Raw genomic sequence first — 20,430 nt, forward strand, 5'->3', positions numbered from 1 at the left:
TTGTTAAAGAGGCAAAAGAAATAGTCAATTGTCGACACATACGCTAGTCATTGTTTTGAAATTTTCAATTCGATAGTAAAACAAGAACACTCTAAATTGTTATAGGGAATGTCGGGTATTTGTCGTTACAGTTTTTTTTACTCTAATTTATAACATATTAAGGGAAAACTCGAACCTTTGACCTAGTAACTAATGATAATGTTTGATCTGTCTAACAAGTGGACAACTTCTAGTAACTAATGATAATGTTTGATCTGTCTAACAAGTGGACAACTTGTAGTTACAACGGACACGACGAATAATTAGTTTGATGGGATAAATACATTTTAATTTTCCAACTTGGTTGACCTATTTAGTCAACACTTTTGATGTATCCAATTTCAACTATAATTTAATGATCCACTTGGTAGAGTACGATCTTCAATTGACTTCTATTATTTTATTATTATTATTTGCATTCAGCCTTTAGAATCTATCTTTAAACTTAGATTTCTATTTTTTCTAAAAAAAAATTATATTTTTAATGTAATTATATAACTAATAAATTAAAATTATTTTGACTAATGACTAGTCAAAACTTGGGCAAGAGGGGTTAAAGGTTAAAGGGGAGTTATAACACTTTTTCCAATTTCTCAAATCTTGTTTTCAAAATTTTTCTCGGATTTCTCTGCCCCCGTCTTCCAAAGATCGCTTGGCTGTAGGCGACGCAAGAATGAATAAGCTTAACTCGTTGCTGAAAAGTGAGTGCCGCGCTTGGCTGTAGGACGCAAGAATGAATAAGCTTAACTCGTTGCTGAAAAGTGAGTGCCGCATAATCGCAAGTCCGCTGCAATCAAAGCGCGATTGTAACAAGTGGTCTAAGTTTAAAACAGAGTATTTTCAATCATAGAACATGGGCATCTCATCAGCCTGAACCTTGTCATAAAATTCAAAATCAAGTTCAAAGCCTTCAACATAAGCAGATGAACAACGAAAAAAATAAAGATGTAATCACTTTAATATCTATAGTTTAAAAGAATTTTCAATACAAGCGAATTATTAAAAATCAGACATACTTAATAATTCTATATTTTAAAGAGATTCTAATAGAATCCAAAACATATACATTCGTATCTAACAACTCGGTCATACGGCTACAGAGAATCTCAAAAACTAGCCATGTATTTTTGAACCAAAACTTGGCTACCTTTTTATCAAACAAACACTAATAATAGGAGAGGAGAGTTGATTCATCTGGCTGACGGCTCCCCATTCTTTTTTCCATTTTTTTTTTTTCAGAACTTCGAACTCTACTATCAGGGACACATAAGGGGGGCCAAGGAATTGAATTTTTTCTCGAAAAAAAATTGGACTTAGAACAAATCTGCAAGAAGAATATCAAGCAACGTCACGAGGGGGCGTTTTGTGTCAGCGGTGGACACTAAGGAATTCCATTAGCTCCACTGGTTGAACTTGAAACCAAATGAATGTGATGGCTTAACGTTTCATTTTTGACTGGCTATGCACATCGAGTTACTACAGATCAATTTTAGGATAGAGGCTCGGCATGAATGCTCGACCGTTCCCATTAGAATCTGGATTGCCATATAATGGAACTTGAAGCTCCCCCGAGTACGATGACTTTCGGGGCTTCAGATTCTTAGGAGAAGGAGAGTATGAATCGTTTGAACTGCTGCTGGTAGAATACGTAGATGATGTTGGCATTCCTTGCATCCTCGGTAATCCAGTTGGATCAGCACCCACGTTGTATCCTCTTTCAACTGAGTCTGCTTCCAAAGGTAGTTCATCCAATGTCTACAAAAAGAAGGCAAGAACGTCGTATTTATTTCAGCTTCGGAGAATGCGTTGAGAGGTATGCACAAAAGTATATGCTTTCACCAATTCACCATCATTTGTAAATTGTTGCAGTGTGACTGGAAAATCATACATACCCGAAAAGCCTGTTGTAGAACTCGGAGGGTATCTCGTGTGCGCTTCCTCTTCATTGCCACCTCATCAGGTTCCTGCAACATCTCTTCAAACAGGTTTTCTCTATTTTTTTTTCCAACATCAAAATCAAAGCATTAGTGTAGATCAAAACAATGATAACTTACAAAAGAATAATTTCAAATCTTACTTACCTATAAACTTTTTTGATGAAGACATTGTGCAACTCCCGTTTGGTATGATGAACCTGGATTGAAGTCAATCAGAAACAAGCTACAAGAATTTACAAAATTATAGGAGCTTCTTATTTTCATAGAAAAGCTTTGAAACTTGAGGAAAATATGCAGACAAGCATTGTTGAATGCTGACAGATACATAAAATTATTTCTTAAACTTAAAAGATGGTGAAGTCTAGTTTTCTTCGAACAATCGACAAACAATGACTGAAGGCGATGGAGTAAAAGGTTTAATCAGGAATAGGTCAAGACGCAAAGCAGCGCAGATAGCATGTTTGTCATCAACGTAGAGTTATTGTGGGACATGGACCAGATTTTTATTAGAACCGAGTGTTGGCCGCACATACAAACCATCCACTATCACGTGACACAAAATTTCATGAATTATATTTGGTGGATTGTGGAGAATTATAGGATACTGAAGAAAAAAAAAATCTGCTGAAAAGATCATTTCACAAAATTAAGTTTAAGTTTAAGCGAACAGCAATCAAGATCAAATACATGCAACAGTAAACACTCCATTTATTCAAATTCCTTCAGTAGTAATGAATCATAATTGTTGCATAAAACGATACATTACCAGGAAATGCATGATTGCTTTAGGAACATAATCCTCTATATTCTTCCTGACAATGTCATAATATGATCTCAAGAGCATTTTTATGACTGCAATTTCAATAATCTCCTGGTCTGAATGCCCTTCTGAAGGTCTCAGTACAGTTGGTGGCTTTAACAAAATAAAACACATTATTTAGATTAAAATATTGGAACACATTGACAAACTTCAACTATGAAGCCAAAACATTACCTCTCTCAAATGGATCATGGAGAATGCCTGCTCTGTGTTAAGAACAGGTTCATTATATGGCTTGCTTGCTGAATTTTCTTTGACAGATGTCCGGTTATCATTCACACCAAAAATAGATGATATCCCCCAACTTGAACTTTCTTTCACAGATGTCCGGTTATCATTCGCACCTGATTGTAAGCTAGAATTAGAAATAGTTTCATATGAAGGCAAACACATAGTTTGACAAACTCAAGCTTGAGCAGGATTAGAACTTCAAAACTAAATTCAGACGGAAAATTTGCTTGGCGGTCCAGAATTTCATGTATTAAGTAAGTCCAGGTTGTCCGTATTAGCTCAATTGAAGAAAACATAACTTGTATGAATTTGAAGAAAACATAACTTGTATGAATTTTATTTTACAAATTAATTTCATTTCAGATAAAAAATAATAAACCAATCCTAAGCATAAAAGTGAAGTTAGTCCAACTTTATATTTGTTCTATGCATGACTGCAAATTTGTTATGAATAATTCAGATTGATTTTTCATTGTAATGCTACAACTTCACTTGAACAGGATCTGTTCAACAGATTGTACAACTGTCTTTGAGTTCTATCCTCGAGTTCTAAAGATTTTTCATGGTAATGCTTTCCACATCCATAGATTTCAATTAGTAGCATTCATATCTACAAAATTTCATGAAGATTACTACTTCTGTTCCAAATGCCTTAAACACTTGAGCTGACAAACATTATCAGATTACAGGCTGGAAAACCTAGCCCTAAGTTGGTCTGGGGTCCTAGAGAGATTTACATCTCAATTTCCTCCCAAAATGCGTGTCTAACTGTACACATTCATATACTCAAAGAGCATTATATAACACGAGGCTTTCTACTCAATCATTAGCACTACAATTTGGCAGCCAAGCAAGATATAAGGGAAATAAACAGGTCTCACACATAATGTAGTGATTCTTTCCCTAGGATTTCTCAAAACAATTACATACCAGAAGGTGCAACTTTTTCACCATCACCTGAAGGCCGAGCACCCTGTTAATGATCTGGTCAGTATAAACTCAATCACAAAAACATCAATCCGACAAGGGCCTTAATTTAAAATTTAAACTTCATTCTAACATGGTTATATTGTACAACCATGAAAGAAAAATTTAGCACTAAACATCTGTCAATGTTGTCTCGGGAAATCATTCTCTGATCAAGTGCTCATACCTTCTCAGTCAAGAAACCATTTGAATGTCGGGCAAGTAGAGCTCGGGACTTTGAAGTTTTCTCAGATGGCGGTGCTTTATCAGGTTCAACCACGCCATCCTAATAGACAATGGTTATGAATAAAGATAAAGACAGACCAGTTATTTAAATGATTACAAACATGTTATTCTAATAGGAATGGGATATAACAAGAGGCTTTCTACTAAACCTTCTGCCTTGAAACAGTCAAAGGAACCCTAGAAGACTTGACCTGCTGCAGGGCATTCTCCACGGCCTTACTTCCTCCAATAAAATTTGGGTGTGAGGTGTTTATGTAGTCCATCTGCACATTATTGATAGTTATATACTTTATAAAACAGCTACGTTGAATTGAAAGTTCATTCTGACCAAACTTGACTAAAATCACAAATAATGTGCGCATTCCAGAACTAAATCTAGATATTCTCTCTGATATTGCATGTGGCATAGTCACTTGATAGAATATAGATTTGCCATCAACTATTAAGGAAGATTCTACGTTAAAGCTGATTGACATCTACTGTTAGTATTTCTTTTACCAATATTTATAAAGCATCAATTTCAAAACATTTAAAGAATTCGGTAATCCACTATGGAACACTAACACAAATTTTAAAGGGACAAAACAAAAGGAACAATAGCAAAAGTGTACACAAGTTTATAACCTACCTCCATTTCAATAATATGTCCTATCATTGTTTCAGAGGGTTCAAGACCTTCTCGCAAAAAGTTCCCAATAACTTCATCCATACGCTTTCTCAGAACAGGAAACCTTTGCAATTCAATTGTCATACACCGATGACTGATCTGAAAATATAAATTACCTTAAAATTTTATTTACAGATAACGGGCAGCAAAAATACAGGGAAAATACAATTATCCCTACCTTTACCAACTCGTCATATATAAACCTGGCACACTGAAGACTGGGGTCTAGTAAGCGAACAATTTGCCTACGAACAAGAACTTCAAATGGCACCTGCATAAGTGAAATACCATATCAGCTGATCCCAACCTCCATCATGTGACAGATTAGTAGTACAGGACTTTACAAGAGAGACAGCACAAGAGAAAGCAAACAGAGTAAGACTTACTTCCGGTACAAATAATGCAGATCTGGGGCCAGTTGCATTTTGGATGGCAGTACGAATGTCATCATCAGTCAAGTCCTCGCATGGATCCACTTCCTGCACAAAAACATATTATTATTTCAAATCTTTTTTTTTTACATGGAAACTCAAACTGTCATGGAGAAAAATGAAAGAATATACATAGACATACAAAAAATAATAGCTATGGGCAGTGCATATAAAAAATAGCCCAACAAAAAGAGTCCAAAAACTGCGGGGAGGGACTCTAATCCAAGAATAGTACCTAACTAGTAATTACAAAAACAAAAACAAAAAAAAAAAAAACCTTTGAATCAGAAGCCCACAAAGATGTATTAAGCCTAATGTTCTTTTACATGCAAGTAGTTCAGAACTATCACTTAAATGCTATTGTTCCATAACTTGCAAACTTAAATCAAGTGTCAAATTGCAAATCACCTTATGCACCACTCCCGTCAATAAAAATCTAATCAAAATTACAATTCGACATGATATATAAGCCTATAATGGCAAATTGTTTGCAATAGCCTATCTGGTTAACTATAGTTCAGTTGTCAAGTTCATACCATTTTCAATCTAATCCGTTGTCTACTAATTAGAATCTTCAAGTGCCAAAAGTTTGTAATCCAACTTTACTTTTCCAGATTGAAGAGACACATCAATGCTGGTCCCTAGGGTAGGATTCAAATCTCACACAACTTTATGAACAATAATATCAAGCAAAAGCAAAAAAAATGCACATGCAAAATGCCCCCATGGAGAATTTTAAGGGAAAAAAATTACTGTATGCAAACAAATTAAAAGTGAATTGTATATAATAACAAAGATACAGACCTCTAAACTCTTCACAAAGATTGATTGGAAAATATAGTGAATGCGAGCACCACCTGAGAGCTCATGCGTTGACATTTCTTCATTCTTTCCCTCAACCATAGAACAAAATGCTGTTTTGAACAACGAACAAAAGAAAAGAGAGAGAGAAACAGAAGTAGGATCACTCTGAGACTGTGTAAACATAAACCAGACATATGTAATGCATAGCTTATAAGTTATGCTTATTAAAATGCATGCACAAAAGAGCTTTAACAAAGATTCCTCCTTATTTTATCAATGAAAGACCGATTCTTGTTCAAAACAAATGCATGCACAAAAGAAGAGTAATTATTACCTTCACAATATTTTGAAAGAATATTGAGAAGAAGAGCACCCTGACCAGCCTATCCACGACCAAAGGTTGAATATAATAAGTCAACATAATCAAGAAAAGTTCATAATTAAACAAAGAAAAGCCATACGTAAACTATACTACAATACACAACTTGATAACATGAACATACAAATGGAATGCAATTAGCTTTCTACATCATTTTGCATAAGTAACAACAAGGTGTCCTTATTGATGTCCATTCCATATAAGAAATTATGACTGGAGAATGTATGATTGATGAATGAGCAAGCTACCATACCACATAACTATGCAATATATTTGACTTGAATCAATAGGAATATGTAAGGGTAAAAGAAATTTTGAGAACCTTCGATTCTGTTATTTCTCCATAACTGGCATGCTCCTTCGCTACGGAAATCAAAGAAGAACTTATTCTCGACTTCAGCCCAGGAAGTACAGTTCTAATATGTTGTACTAGCACCTATAAATAAAATTAGTGTCAAACAATATTATTATAGCTTAAAATCATCACTTCCAGTTGTGAGCTAAAAGTGTAATACAATCAGACTCAAACATACATACACACATACCTGGTTCAACTTTTTTGCCAACTGAGCAACGCCACATCGATCAGCTAGACCATTATACACCTGTACAATTCAATGCCAATTAAAGAACAAATGTATATGTCTCCACTAGAAACTTATGTTGAGCTTTGTTATAAATAGATCATACTGGATGGGTGCGGAAAAATTTCTCCTCATCCATAAGGGCGTCTTTAATGCTCCGATTCAGTAAAATATCCTGTTTAGTGGCCAATTAAAAAACTCCAATCAGTATAAAACATTGCAACCATGTTGAAATTAAGAATTCAAGCAAGACTGTACAGCTTGAAGAAGAATTAACCACCATATACCACAACCCTCATAAACTTTATGCTCACCTCCTGACTGCGATTGACAACCCCTACATAACCAAGTCGTAGAGGGATCACTTTTCCTTGTAAAAGATTTCGTGCATCTGTACCTCTATCCATTATATCCAGCTGCAGTTTCAATTTGTAGAATAGAGCAAACAAAATCAGAATGTGGATTGTGCCTTGAAAGCATTAAAAAAAAAAAACAGATTGACCATATGGTATATCACCTTTGTTATCACACCAATGGTTCTTATGCCTGTAATTAGACACAAGCAAAAATATTAAAAAAGGATTCAATACATGTTGATGAGATAAGTCAACTCATTAAAGATGTTATAAAGCAGAACTTCACCATCAGGATCAGCATTTCCTGCAATCTGAAGAGCATCAGAATTAGCTAAATCAGAATTTGCTGCTGTCACAGCGAGAATCAAGCAGCTTGGAACTTTGATGTAAGACATGATCATTGTCCTGATTCGTGCTTCAATGTCAGAAGGCTGGTCTCCAACTGGAACTTTTGTAATGCCAGGCAAATCCACAAGTGTAATGTCAAGAACATTTGGGGAGAAAATCTTTAACCGAATCTGCTTGTCCGAGACACCTTTGTTTCCGCCCGCTTCCCTATCAGTCTCAGACTATACAATATTGCAAAAAACGTATTAGGCACAACAAAAACCACTTATTTCATCCCTCTCGAAAAGGAAAATTGAACAAAAAAAACATCCCTACTTCATTAATAAAATTGAAATAGAATCAAACGATACACAATATCCAAACCCATTCTCTTCTAATGCACGTCCTAATAAATATGACCTTGGAAACGATAAACAATCAGCCATAGTCGCTGACGTTCATTGAACGACTTGACAATGATAAGAAACCTGATGACTAAAAAGTCAATGGAAGCGAATTCTATTCGAGAGGAATCTCGTCTAATTTATAGCCGAGATTGATGAGAAAATGAGCAGAAGCAAATTGAAATCTACACCAATCACCACACTTCAACAGACATGAAATGCTCTACCATCGGACATTTACTTCCAGATCGAAACCCAGGTTAAACTAAGCAGCAAAAATGGCAGAAATCCCACCTGAATTTCCCTTCGAATCTCAGAAAAATCGTAGAACCTCTTCCCCGGCAAGTGGAGGAACTCGCCGTATTCCTCTTCAGTCTTCGTCTGCAATAGCTGAAGCACCAGCGGCCTCCTGGTGCATATTTCAGAACCTCTAGGCAAGAAATCCCGACCAACAAGAGCCTCAAGTACGCTGGATTTGCCGCTACTCTGACTTCCGACAACAGCGACCTGCGGGAGCTCGATGGTGGATTGGCTTCCAAGTTGAGCGAATATGTCCTGAAGCTTGTTAACTATTGGTATGACGGAGCTGCCAAGGGGAGCAGCGGAGGACGAAACTGAGGGCGTAGATGGAGGAACAGCCTCGTCCGCCATGAAAGAAGAAGAAGAAGAAATCGACGGGAAGCGGATCGGAGAGAAGAGCGAGGGCTTTGAATTTCGCTGAGAGAGGGAGAGAGGTGGAAGAAGGGTTTCTAGGTTTGAAAGCTTTGGATTCACGACTGTAACTGATGTGAGATGCTCACAAATTTGAGTTTCATTTTTACTTTATATATTTTCAATAATTAAATGTGGTCTCTATTATTATTTCAAATTATATAAAACTAAATTTTAAAATTTTAAAATTTTAAAATAAATTACAATTTTGGGATCGGATTAAGGAATTTTTACTTAAATTTATGTTTTAAAAAATAAATATATTTTTTAAAAAAATTTAGGTAACTTCACACTTTTTAAATTTTCAACCAAATATTTTATTTAGATTTTTTTTTTTTTGTATCAGATTGGGTTGAGTCGAGATAGAGGTTTTTTTAGACCAACTCAAAATCTCCCAACGCCACTCGACTCTATTAATGATGACAACCCAACTCAACCTATGTATTTTTGGGTTGGGTCGATTTGGTCATCGGGTTGTTTAGAAGATGAACCCTAGCCCTATAATTTCATAAACACAAAAATATATCGCAATCCTGTCCGTGTTAATTATATTAATTTTTGTTCGAGATGAATCAATACTACTTGAATCTAAACACGGGGTTAGTTTCAAAAACTTCAAATTGTTTAAACACGAACCCATAAACGAAATGCAACCTTATTTTTTAAAGTCGATAATAGGTCTAGATAAGTCTTGAATAGACGGTTTTACGTCCATATTTACATTATTAAAAAAAATTCCAATTTTGTCCCCAAAATCAAAACCCACCCTTGAGAAAGTTGATGCAAAGCCTCTTCCATGCTTCCCTATCTGCTTCACCTTCTTCCACGTTACTCCTCAGCTCCTCACCATAGGAATCCTATGCCCAAAAGATAACATATATCAAATTTCGAAACTATACGACGTCTCCAACTGTTAACGGACTTACCGTAATGAGCTTCTTAAGGACGAGACGGTCAATCAGGTGAAGAAGAATGTCTTTAGTGTACTCGGGATGACCCTGAATCCCTAGAATATGATCTCCATATTTGAACATCTCTATACCGTACTTATCTGACCATCCAATCACTTCAGCCTTCCCGGGAAGTTCGTAAATCTACAACAACCATATAAGCCTCGTCACAACATTTCAAATATATTTTTTTAAATGAATTTCATTTTCATATATTAAGAAATTATTATTAAGTCAAACACTTTTTAAAATATAACGAATTAAAAATAATTATTTATTTTAAGTAAATATCATAAATTATGTTTTAACCATACGAACCTCATCCCGATGGCATTCGATCACAGAGAGAGCGGTTGGTATTTTCAGAGATGAGAACAGCTTGTGAGATGATGACACGTGGACGGTTGTGAATCCAATGTCCCATCCAGATCTACCCCTGCCCGTTTTTCCGCCCAAAGCACGTCCCAGTATCTATATAAATTACCAACCCATTAATTAAATTTTTATCTGAATTAATAAATAGATTAATTTTTAATAATATAACAATAATAATTCAATATGTATAATTTATTAACTAAAATATAATATTTGAATATTAACGATGTGCGTGAAAAATAAGATAAAGAAAAAGAATACAAATAATTAAACTCAAACTAATGAAAATTAAATTGGAATTAATTAACTTATAAACAAAGAATGCAATTAATTAAATTAATTAATTAACTTTTTGTGCTAGTCTTTGTAACAGTAATTATGGCTGATGAGGAAAGCTAACCTGACCGTGACCGACAAGAGGCAGTGTGTAACATGAAATAATTATAAGCAGACACATGTGATAAGCACCAATTAAATGCGACCACGTGCCACCACACCAAAACAATTCCACGTCATTATGTTTTTTCTTTTCTTTTTTCAGCCAATTCTCACCTCACAAATTCAATTATATGTCTCATAAATTAGTTTATTTTAAATATATATTAATATATCAAATGAAAAATTTTAGAATTTATTTTGACATATTCAAATCCACTCGCTTATTAGATACTATAAAAGTCTAGAGGCTAAAATGGTAATTTTACCTATTTTAGTTTAATTTAATTTTTTATTGTATCCACCCAATCACCACTAACGAATATTTTAATGTCTTCAATAATTAATTTTTAAAACTAATAGGAATATTTTAAAAAGTAAATAAAGTTAATCAACAAACAAACAATTCATTAAATTAACGTTATTGTATTTACGTGTACATTAGTGACTCCAAATAAACTAAAAATTAAATAATCATGCCACGTCATCACACCATGCTTAACATAAGCTAATGAAAAAAAAACCCAAAATTATAATATAAATATTAAGAAAATTTTAACTTTTTTATTTAATTATTGGTTGAAATTTTATATTATTTTCAACTGAATTAAATTTAAAAAATGATCAATTATAGCCGAATTTCTGCGTCTACATTCTTTTAGTGGGCCCGAAAAAAATTATAGAAAGAAATTAAGAACCAATTAAAACATGTTTTAATTACAATTTATTTAGAATTAAAATTTGTATTAAATAAATAATTAAACTGCTGGATTATTATGATAAAATTAATGAAATTGTAAAAATTGTAAAAATAAATAAAATAAATGGAAGATGAAATGACAAAAATACCTGATGGCCGAAGCAAATACCGAGGATTCGTTTATTCAAGGACGTCAATCTCTGCAACAGAACGATTAATTGGCAGATCCAAGGATCGTCGCCGTGAGCGTCGTTGCAACTGCCGGTGATAACAAATCCGTCGTAGTCGGCGATCTGATCGTTGGCCGGGAAGTCGCCGGCGGCGACTCGGAAAAGGTCCCAAGCCTCTCCTTCTTCGCCCAACATTCTGACGAAAACTCCGAAATATCCGCCGTACTTCTTCTTGACGTATTCGGAATCGTCGGCGCAGAGAAGGACTGCAAATCTCTTCATCCCCATCCTCGGAAAATGGATCTGATTTCGCGCCTCCGTCGCAGATTCTCTCTCTCCGGCTTAGCGACTGTGCGGCGGACCAAAGGCCGTTTCTCTCTCTAAACTGCGATTTTAGAGAGAGAGAGGAGGGGGAAGGACGGATGGGGTGTTGTTGGGTTTTTGTTATATATATCGCATTTTAGTTATTGGATCGACACATCATATGTATGTGTTTATTGGCTTTTCGTCGTTTCTATTATAAATTATGTGTCGAGTTTACCCTTTAATATATTTGTAAAAAAAAAATAATTAATTAAATATTTTAAATTTTAAATTTTATAAGCTCCTTCGGATTCAAACTAAAATATAGAATTTGAATTCGACATAGGAACTTTAGATTTTTTTTTTTTTTAATCTATTATGATATAACCACGTCACCTACTTATCTTGAACTGGTTTTAGACCAACATATAACATTTTAGTTGTATTCAATGGTAGTCGATAGTGATGAGGTGGCGTTGGACAACCACGGTCACCAGTGGTTGTTATTGGTGGCATTCAATAATAGGCAACAGTAGTTGTATAGAGGTGTAGGTATTTTGGTCATTTTAATATCTCGTAAAAATCTAGATGGAATTCCCGATCTCTCAACGATGCCTCCTTTCATGTTGCTGACATCCCTCTCCTATCTCAAAAGTGGAGAGAAGCCATATTAATTTATTCAAGTCAATAAAATAATTTTAATATAAAACTCATAGAACGGGGTGGAAACGAGTTGACAATGGGACGTTGCTATACATTTGTTAATTTTTTTTCTTAATGGAAAATTTGGTCAATTCCTTGCTACCTAAGGATTTTACAAGTTGTTCATTAGAAATGTCTAGAACAATCGATTCTAAAATATAGCTAAAAACTCGATGAGCACATTTAAGAATTTAAAATATAATACTTTTTAATTATTTGGAAGACAATTTTCTAAAATATATATTAAAAATAAGTTGCAAATTTTGAGTAAATATTTAAAAATAAATAAATATTTTACTTTTTATTAAGTACAAAAGTTTGAATTTTTCTTATATTTTTATATGCAAGGTTATTTTGAATATAGTTAATTAATTAAATGGATGTAATTATAATGAATTTTAATTAACTAGTTAATAGCTTCAACAGTATATTTAATTACTGAGTTAGAATTATTTAAATCGGGATATTCTACATTGTAATAATTATAATTACTTACTAATGATCATTTAGTAAGTAATTATAAATCAAAATGCAAATATATCATAGCCATGGCCCCTTCAAACAATATTAAACCGATGATGACGTGTGATCATATAAGATAATGAGAGGATAGCAAGGAAAGATATTGGAAGGCTTTTTCAGGGCATTTTCCATCAATCTTGGAATGATGTGGGAAATCAAGAGGCAATTTTGCAGCAGAAACTGGTGTTTCATTAAGCACTTTCTGTAGCTCTTGGTGCACAATTGCATTGCCTTCTGGTGTAAGATGCACTCCATCGCTGTATTGCAAACAAAAAAGTTATCTCAATATCCAATCTCTAATACTCATTTTGATCTACAAAGGCAGGTCTGTTCGTTCGGGTTCACAAGGTTGTTGCTCACATCCGCTCGTCCTATTTGTTTGTAGTCTCATCGTAAATCATCGAGGGCTTCATTGTAACCCTAATTTTCGTATGTTGCCACAGGAAACTCTAGTTGTCGCAAGTGCTCGACGTCATGATCTTAGGTGCTTGTTTAACACCTGTGGAAGTTTGAGTGTCCAAGACAAACGTTGGTTGGAGAGGAGAATGAAGCATTTCTTATAGGAGTGTGGAAACTTCTCCCTAACAGATGCGTTTTAAAACTGTGAGGCTGATAGCGATACGTAATGGGTTAAAGCAAACAATATCTGCTAGCGGTGGACTTGGATTGTTACAAATGGTATCAGTGCCCGACACTGGGCCCCCAAGGGGATGGATTGTGAGATCCCACATTGGTTAGAGAGGAGAACAATGCATTTCTTATAGGAGCGTAGAAACTTCTTCCTAACAGACACGTTTTAAAATCGTGAGGCCGACAACAATACGTAATAGGCCAAAGCGGACAATATCCACTACAGTCAGACACCGGGCGGTGTGCCAACGAGGACATTGGACACCCAAGAGAGGTGGATTGTAAGATCCCACATTTGTGGAAGAGAGGAACGAAGCATTCCTTATAGGAGTGTGGAAACCTCTCCCTAACAGATGAGTTTTACTGTGAGGCTGATAGCGATACATAACGGGCCAAAGTGGACAGTATTTTCTAGCGGTGGGCTTGGGCTGTTATAAATAGTATCAGAGGCAGACACCGGGCAATGTGCCAACGAGGACGCTGGGCCTCCAAGGGAGGTGGATTGTGAAATCACACGTTGGTGGAGAGGGGAACGAAGCACTTCTTATAGGGGTGTGGAAACCTCTCCCTAACAGACGCGTTTAAAACCATGAGGCTAACCGTAATACACAACGGGCCAAAGTAGACAATATCTGCTAGCGGTGAGCTTGAGCTGTTATATCATCGTTCTCACTTAGTAGACATATGAAAATTGATTATGGTTTGGTTTGGTTTTGTTTGGTTCAAGCCAAGTGGTTGTATCCATCAACCTCGTTTGGTTTATATTCGTCTATATCTTTGGTGGTGTTACCCTACTTATATTCAAGTCCTCCTAAGGCTAGAGTATTAACATAATATGAGGGCATATAACACTAAAGAATAAAGGTATCAGAATTCAGAACCAGACCAAAAATTTCAAACAATGAGTAAAACTTGGTTGAATCACATACCTGAGAAATTTGTTCTGCCAGCCCTCCGTTTCCTGCAACTTGGACCATAAATCAATGGCGTGAAGGCCCATTTCGTTAGCTAGTTCGAGGCATTTGGTGGCATAAAGTCCAGTTACTTCATTTCTTCTTTCTGGAAATTCCAATGCTTCTTCATCAGCAAGAGATCTGCTTCACATTAATTGGTTTATGAACAAAGGGCTTACAATCTCTCTTCAGCATATTGATGAAACTTTGAACTTAAACAAAGGGAAGTTCTTGAATAAGCCACACTTTTAAAAGGCTAATCATGCTGAAGGTAGTGATCTTAGATAACCTTTACTGTTGTCGCAAACAGTTTTAAAAGTTGAACTAAGGCGCAATACCTGTCTAGAATGAAAGCGGTCTTTCAAAAATACCCTTGAACTTTCGAATTTTCATTAATACCTTTGAACTTTCCTATAAATTTAAAAGATATCCTTAGTCTTTTTTTAAAGTTAAAAAATATTATTACCGTTAGCCTTTTTAAAAAAAAAAAGTTGAAAGGTATTAATATTATTTTTGAAAGTTTATGAGTATTTTAGAAACGTAATACTAGCTATCAGAAGTAATTTCGAACTTTAAAAACGTTAAAGGGTATTTTTGAAGTTTTTAAAAAAATTTAAGGGTATTAATGAAATTTTTTAAATTTCAAAGGAAATTTTTAGAAACAGTGATAATGACAAAAGTAGGAAGATGGAAAAGTGATACCGTGCATATTCCTTGGGCCCTTCCTCATCAACAGGAGGAGGAGTAATAAGTACAACCAGTGAGGTTGGGTAGCACTCCTGCAACCAAAATAAGAGTGCTCCAATTACAAAATGAATTGGGAAGGATGAACCAGAGGAACCCAAAACAAATGGAAGCATAATGTTTCTCAGATTCATTGCAGTTTTCTTTCTAATACTTTAGTGTTTTGGGTCAGCAAGCCAATATATCTCTCTCATAAGTCATCCGTCTCGTCCTATCCTACCACATTTGGTTTTGAAAAACTCGTATGATAGCTTAATATCTTAGATTAGAGGCCAAAACGATTATAGTTTATTACCAAACATAGTAGATATTGCCTTCTTTGGGTTGTCTCTTTCGGGCTTCTCCTCAAGGTTTTTAAAACGTGTTTTTGACAGGGAGAGGTTTCCACATCCTTTTAAAAAATGTTTCGTTCCCCTCTCCAACCGATGTGGGATCTCACAATCCACCCCCTTCGAGGCCCAGCATCCTCGTTGATACTTGTTCCTGTCTCCAATCGATGTACGATCTCACAATCCATCCCCCCTTTGGGGCTCAACGTCCTCGCTGGCACACCACCCGGTGTCCACCCCCTTCGGGGCCCAACGTCCTCACTGGCACATCGGGTGTCTAACTCTGATACCATTTGTAACGAACCAAGTCCACCGCTAGCACATGTTGTTCTCTTTGGACTTTTCCTTCCGGACTTCCCCTCAAGGTTTTCAAAACGCGTATGTTAGGGAAAAGTTTCCACGTCCTTATATAGAATGCTTTGTTATTATCTCCAACCGATGTGGGATCTCACACCCATTGTCAAAAACAGCAGGCCAACCAGGATAGAATATAAAAGACACAGACTACCATATGATAGTTTAAATCTTCAAAACAAAGGTCAAAACATTCTGCTGCAAAAGATTTAGGCAATGAATGAATCAGTACCTTCAAATGATTTACTATTGTTTTAAGATTATCTTTATACTCTTCAACGGGTACGTGTAGTCTCCCAAGTCTTCCCCCCAAAATAGTGGCATCATTGGCCCCAAAGAAAACTGTCACCACAGCAGGGGCTCGTTTCTGCACATGAGTTAAGTAAGCTAAGCTAGTGTAAAGAACATATAAAGGATACTTCGAAATTTAGATCATAATGGTTCATTTTTAAAGTCTCCAAGGAGCATGGAAACACACAAAAACTAAGAGCGACGCCTCGTGAACTTGACTTCAAGAGACTATGCTTCAATTTCAGGCTACCAAAAGCTATAACCAATGTGTATGAAGTCAAATAATGAAATCATCAAAATCATCAAAAAAACGAGCTCCTAAGGAATGTACCACAATAATTTAGGGCAATATCGCACCAAGAAATCATCAAAATCAAAGCAGAGAAGGAACAGAAAGAGCACTAAAACACATACCGAGGAGAAAACATGAGGAAGTAAAATCAAAGCCCAGCGAGTATTGTAACCATCATAGCCACGAACAAGAACATCCGCCTGCGATTACGAAGACAAGAACCCAATTACGAACCCTAAAACTTCAAAAAAATCGAGTGAACTACAATATGAAAAGGAAGAATAGAAAACTCACCTTGCGAGAGTAAGTATCAGCAAGCGCAGCTCCCCATCCACCTGCACTGAAGGATTGCTCGGTTAAAGAATCACCAAATAGAACGATCTCGGGCCTCATAGTCTGTTCTTCTCCATTTCTTTGCAGATTGATCTTCACTTTTAAGCAGTCTGGTCGTGAAATTGAAGCTTCGTTTTGGATAAGATTGAATCCTTCTGCAAAACTGGGATTCGCCCATCGAAAATTATCAAACTGAAGTGACCAATATTTGTAGCATTGGAATTGGATTCTGAATTCTCTTATAGAACTTTAGCTCATTCTTTTTTTTTTTTTTTTTTTTAAATTTTATTTTATGATTTTCTCTTTTTATTTATAGATTTAAGAAACTAAACCATTGGGTAACTATTTATTTATTTTATTTTTTAATTTAATTTAGAAACTAAAAATCAATTTTTTTTTTGTTCTAAGTTTTGGTCATAAACATAAATAAAAGTATTTTGTCATCATTTTCTTTATTTCTAAAATGCATAATAAATACAACATTATTAATTTAAACATTTTGTTTGCTTTTTTGAGAAAGTTGACTATTTTTTATTCCGAGAACAAAATTGACTATTTTTTGTTTGCATAAAAAATTATCCAAGGACGTTGTAACAATATAGTCACCTCTAAAAAGATTCGAAATACTTTTACATGTTTTTAGACTATAATTACTGTTTCTACCGACATTGCTAGTGTTGGTGATACAACCGTCTAAATCTACCATTAATAGATACTATTCATTTTGACCTATTATGTACCATCATTAGCTTCATAGTTTTAAAACGTGTCTATTAGGGAGAGGTCTCCACATACTTAAGGAATGTTTCGTTCTCATCTCCAACCAATGTGTGGATCTCACAATCCACCCATTATGGGGCTCAGCATCTTCAATGGCACCCAGCCTGGTATCTGGTTTTGATACCATTTGTAACCGCCCAAGCCCACTGCTAAAAAAATATTATCCGATTTGGGTCGTTACATATCATCTTTAGCCTCACGGTTTTCAGGAATATTTCGCTCACCCGATCCCACAGTAAGTGCCAGCTAGAGCAGATCCCCCTTGTCCACCTGAATGGAAGGATAGTGCAGTCAAAGAATCCCAAAAATTCCCTAAGCTCGTTTAACTATTATTATTATTATTATTATTTGGGAATATATTATTTAATTTATTTTTGCACACATTAATCTTTTATTCCCTTCCTTTAAATATATTCTTAAGTATTATTTAAAAAATTTATTTCTATTTAGGGATTTACTTATTTTGTTATTAAGGAAACTTCACTTTTATTGGCAAAACCCCAAACTAAAGCATTTTCCGTTATATGGTAATTAAAGTTACATATTAATTATTATAACCCTATGTTTACTTTTATAAATATAATATAGATACACATCTGATTAATTAAATGATCACTATAGTTTATATTGAATTATATAATAAAGTTTCATTATTGGCGGGACCCGTCTTTTGATATATTTTAAATTATTCTATCCAATTATTTGGTTGGACAGCAATTAATTACCTACAAATATTGGCACCAATAAGTTAATTAATTAATTAATTAAAGTTTTTTTTAAAAAATTGTTATAAAAAAAATACTTTTATTAAGGTTACTTAAACTATATTGGTCGGTTCCGTATAAAATTTTGTTTATTATTTAAAATATTTGAATTGTAGTTTACTTTAAATATGATAATGATAATTACGAGATTAAATTGAAAATTGATGTATTTTTTTTATTTAATATTAGAACAAAATATCGAATTATTAATAAGCACAATTTTACTTAAATGGAGCTCGTTTATATTTTATTTATTTATTTTTTTCATTTAAATAATTAATTTGTAGCTTTATCTCTAATCTATTGCCTACTTTTTATTTTCTTATACATTTAAAAAAAATTTAAATTGATAATTTTTTATGCATGAAATGTTTCCAAAATAAAATAATACGACCTGACAATTAAAATTTATATATTTTTTAATGAGGTTTGCCAACCTTTTAATGAGTCAATTTTTAATTTTTATATATCAAGGTTTAAAAGTTAGTTATTCCAGATAATAGTTTAAGATAGGTTAAATATGAGAAATATAATTGAGATCGATGTGTATTCTATATTCATAATCTTTAAATACAATATAATCTACTAACTAACACTTACCAATAAGAAAAATACAGACTAATTCAATATTGATAATAAAATAAAATATATCAACAACAAAGAATATTAAGATATATTCCATAACTAATATAATTTCCAAATATTATATCTCAGGTATGGCGAGATCTTACATTGGTTGGAGAGAGAACAAAACATTTGTTAGTAGACACGTTTTAAAATGTTGAAGGGAAGTCCAGAGGAAAAAAACCGAAAGAGAATCCTGTATCATAAAAACTTCTCGCATTCTAAAACATTGAGGGAAAACTCGAAAATGAAAGGCTAAAGATGATAATATCTGCTAGCGGAAATCCATTTTAAAATATTGAGGGAAAGGTCAAAGATGACAATATGTGCTCATGGAAAGTCCAAAAAAGACAATATATGATAACGAAAAACTTAAAAGAGAACAATATCTATCAGCCTGTTTAAATTTATTTAACAAATTCTAATAATTTGACTTAAAAAAAATAGTCAAAATGTCACGAATCACATTCAAATTTGTTGACTACAAGATTATTTAAAGAGAATATATATATATATATATATATATATATATATTAAATTACAATTGACTCCAAGGATTATAATGACTTTTACTTGAATATACATATTTGATTAAATCTATATTTTTTCTATTACTGCAAATTGGAGTTTAAATCGAGTTATATTACCATACAGTTAACGTAACGTCAACGTCGAGTTAACAAGAGACTCTAGTGTAGAGATTATAATAAAAACGGCTTTTTAACTATCGTATTCAAATAAATTTAGGGATTACAATCTACTTTTTCATATTTTTATATCAATTTTGTAGACTGTGTAACAGTTTAGATATTATAATAAAACAACGTCTTAGCTGTCACTAATAAATAACTCTGCACAGATAATTAAAATGGGAACAGCTTCGACGCAGAAAGATAATATTTTTAAATATTCCACTTATATTTAAATATATCTTATACTTTAAGTGATTTTAAAGTCACAGCTTTCGACTTACGAGCTGTGAATAACTTGAGTCGACTTAGTCTATTTAAACTTACGTATATAAATATTATAAAATAATATAAAGAAGCATTTAACTTCTAGATATAGTACATAAAAAAAATTAGTTAATTATTAATATAATAATGAGAGGGGAAAAAAGAATTAATTAAATATAAAATAAGGAATTTTAAATTTTAGGACATTTCTAATTAGGGCATGGAGCTCCATAATTGGGCTGAAAATGGCGTGAGCCGGCGTGTTTGAGTGGCGTATGAAAATGGAAAGGAAGATTAAAAAGAGGGACACGTGGCAGAGGG

At 34.1% G+C, this 20,430-nt stretch overlaps 3 protein-coding genes across 3 annotated transcripts; all 3 read right to left on the bottom strand.

Moving 5' to 3' along the window:
• Window positions 1–1,251: 1,251 nt before the first annotated feature.
• LOC111447523 (dynamin-related protein 3A-like) lies at window positions 1,252–8,983 on the bottom strand. The gene is made up of 20 exons (XM_023086742.1): window positions 8,486–8,983; window positions 7,747–8,029; window positions 7,622–7,650; window positions 7,419–7,520; window positions 7,211–7,279; window positions 7,066–7,125; window positions 6,843–6,956; window positions 6,476–6,524; window positions 6,142–6,251; window positions 5,293–5,385; window positions 5,085–5,177; window positions 4,868–5,005; window positions 4,389–4,502; window positions 4,181–4,279; window positions 3,958–4,000; window positions 2,971–3,140; window positions 2,743–2,889; window positions 2,121–2,173; window positions 1,932–2,031; window positions 1,252–1,794 (listed from the first exon to the last, which is right to left on the bottom strand). The coding sequence occupies exons 1-20, from the start codon at window positions 8,840–8,842 to the stop codon at window positions 1,516–1,518; spliced, it is 2,502 nt and encodes an 833-aa protein (XP_022942510.1). The 5' UTR covers window positions 8,843–8,983; the 3' UTR covers window positions 1,252–1,515.
• Window positions 8,984–9,541: 558 nt separating this feature from the next.
• On the bottom strand, window positions 9,542–11,971 carry LOC111448037 (gamma-glutamyl peptidase 5-like). Its single transcript, XM_023087481.1, has 4 exons — window positions 11,512–11,971; window positions 10,171–10,323; window positions 9,829–9,996; window positions 9,542–9,759 (listed from the first exon to the last, which is right to left on the bottom strand). The coding sequence occupies exons 1-4, from the start codon at window positions 11,818–11,820 to the stop codon at window positions 9,658–9,660; spliced, it is 732 nt and encodes a 243-aa protein (XP_022943249.1). The 5' UTR covers window positions 11,821–11,971; the 3' UTR covers window positions 9,542–9,657.
• Window positions 11,972–12,963: 992 nt separating this feature from the next.
• Window positions 12,964–17,190, bottom strand: LOC111446883 (GDSL esterase/lipase At5g62930-like). Its single transcript, XM_023085798.1, has 6 exons — window positions 16,947–17,190; window positions 16,775–16,852; window positions 16,302–16,436; window positions 15,345–15,421; window positions 14,619–14,783; window positions 12,964–13,316 (listed from the first exon to the last, which is right to left on the bottom strand). The coding sequence occupies exons 1-6, from the start codon at window positions 17,043–17,045 to the stop codon at window positions 13,127–13,129; spliced, it is 744 nt and encodes a 247-aa protein (XP_022941566.1). The 5' UTR covers window positions 17,046–17,190; the 3' UTR covers window positions 12,964–13,126.
• Window positions 17,191–20,430: the final 3,240 nt, after the last annotated feature.

This window comes from Cucurbita moschata, unplaced genomic scaffold, assembly GCF_002738365.1.
Source record: "Cucurbita moschata cultivar Rifu unplaced genomic scaffold, Cmos_1.0 Cmo_Scf00009, whole genome shotgun sequence".
In the NCBI taxonomy this organism is placed as follows: Eukaryota; Viridiplantae; Streptophyta; class Magnoliopsida; order Cucurbitales; family Cucurbitaceae; genus Cucurbita; species Cucurbita moschata.

What these genes read in the sequence shown, in the direction of transcription:
- LOC111448037 (XM_023087481.1), bottom strand. Translation starts at nt 11,820, where the DNA reads ATGGGGATGAAGAGATTTGCAGTCCTTCTCTGCGCCGACGATTCCGAA. An exon ending in TCGAATGCCATCGGGATGAG is followed by an intron (nt 9,997 to 10,170) that starts GTTCGTATGGTT and finishes TGGTTGTTGTAG; the next exon opens with ATTTACGAACTTCCCGGGAA. An exon ending in TCCTTAAGAAGCTCATTACG is followed by an intron (nt 9,760 to 9,828) that starts GTAAGTCCGTTA and finishes TTTTGGGCATAG; the next exon opens with GATTCCTATGGTGAGGAGCT.
- LOC111447523 (XM_023086742.1), bottom strand. Translation starts at nt 8,842, where the DNA reads ATGGCGGACGAGGCTGTTCCTCCATCTACGCCCTCAGTTTCGTCCTCC. An exon ending in AGGAAATGCTGATCCTGATG is followed by an intron (nt 7,651 to 7,746) that starts GTGAAGTTCTGC and finishes GTCTAATTACAG; the next exon opens with GCATAAGAACCATTGGTGTG. An exon ending in AAGCAATCATGCATTTCCTG is followed by an intron (nt 2,174 to 2,742) that starts GTAATGTATCGT and finishes ACTTCAATCCAG; the next exon opens with GTTCATCATACCAAACGGGA.
- LOC111446883 (XM_023085798.1), bottom strand. Translation starts at nt 17,045, where the DNA reads ATGAGGCCCGAGATCGTTCTATTTGGTGATTCTTTAACCGAGCAATCC. An exon ending in TTCCTCATGTTTTCTCCTCG is followed by an intron (nt 16,437 to 16,774) that starts GTATGTGTTTTA and finishes ACTCATGTGCAG; the next exon opens with AAACGAGCCCCTGCTGTGGT. An exon ending in CAATAGTAAATCATTTGAAG is followed by an intron (nt 15,422 to 16,301) that starts GTACTGATTCAT and finishes TTTTGGTTGCAG; the next exon opens with GAGTGCTACCCAACCTCACT.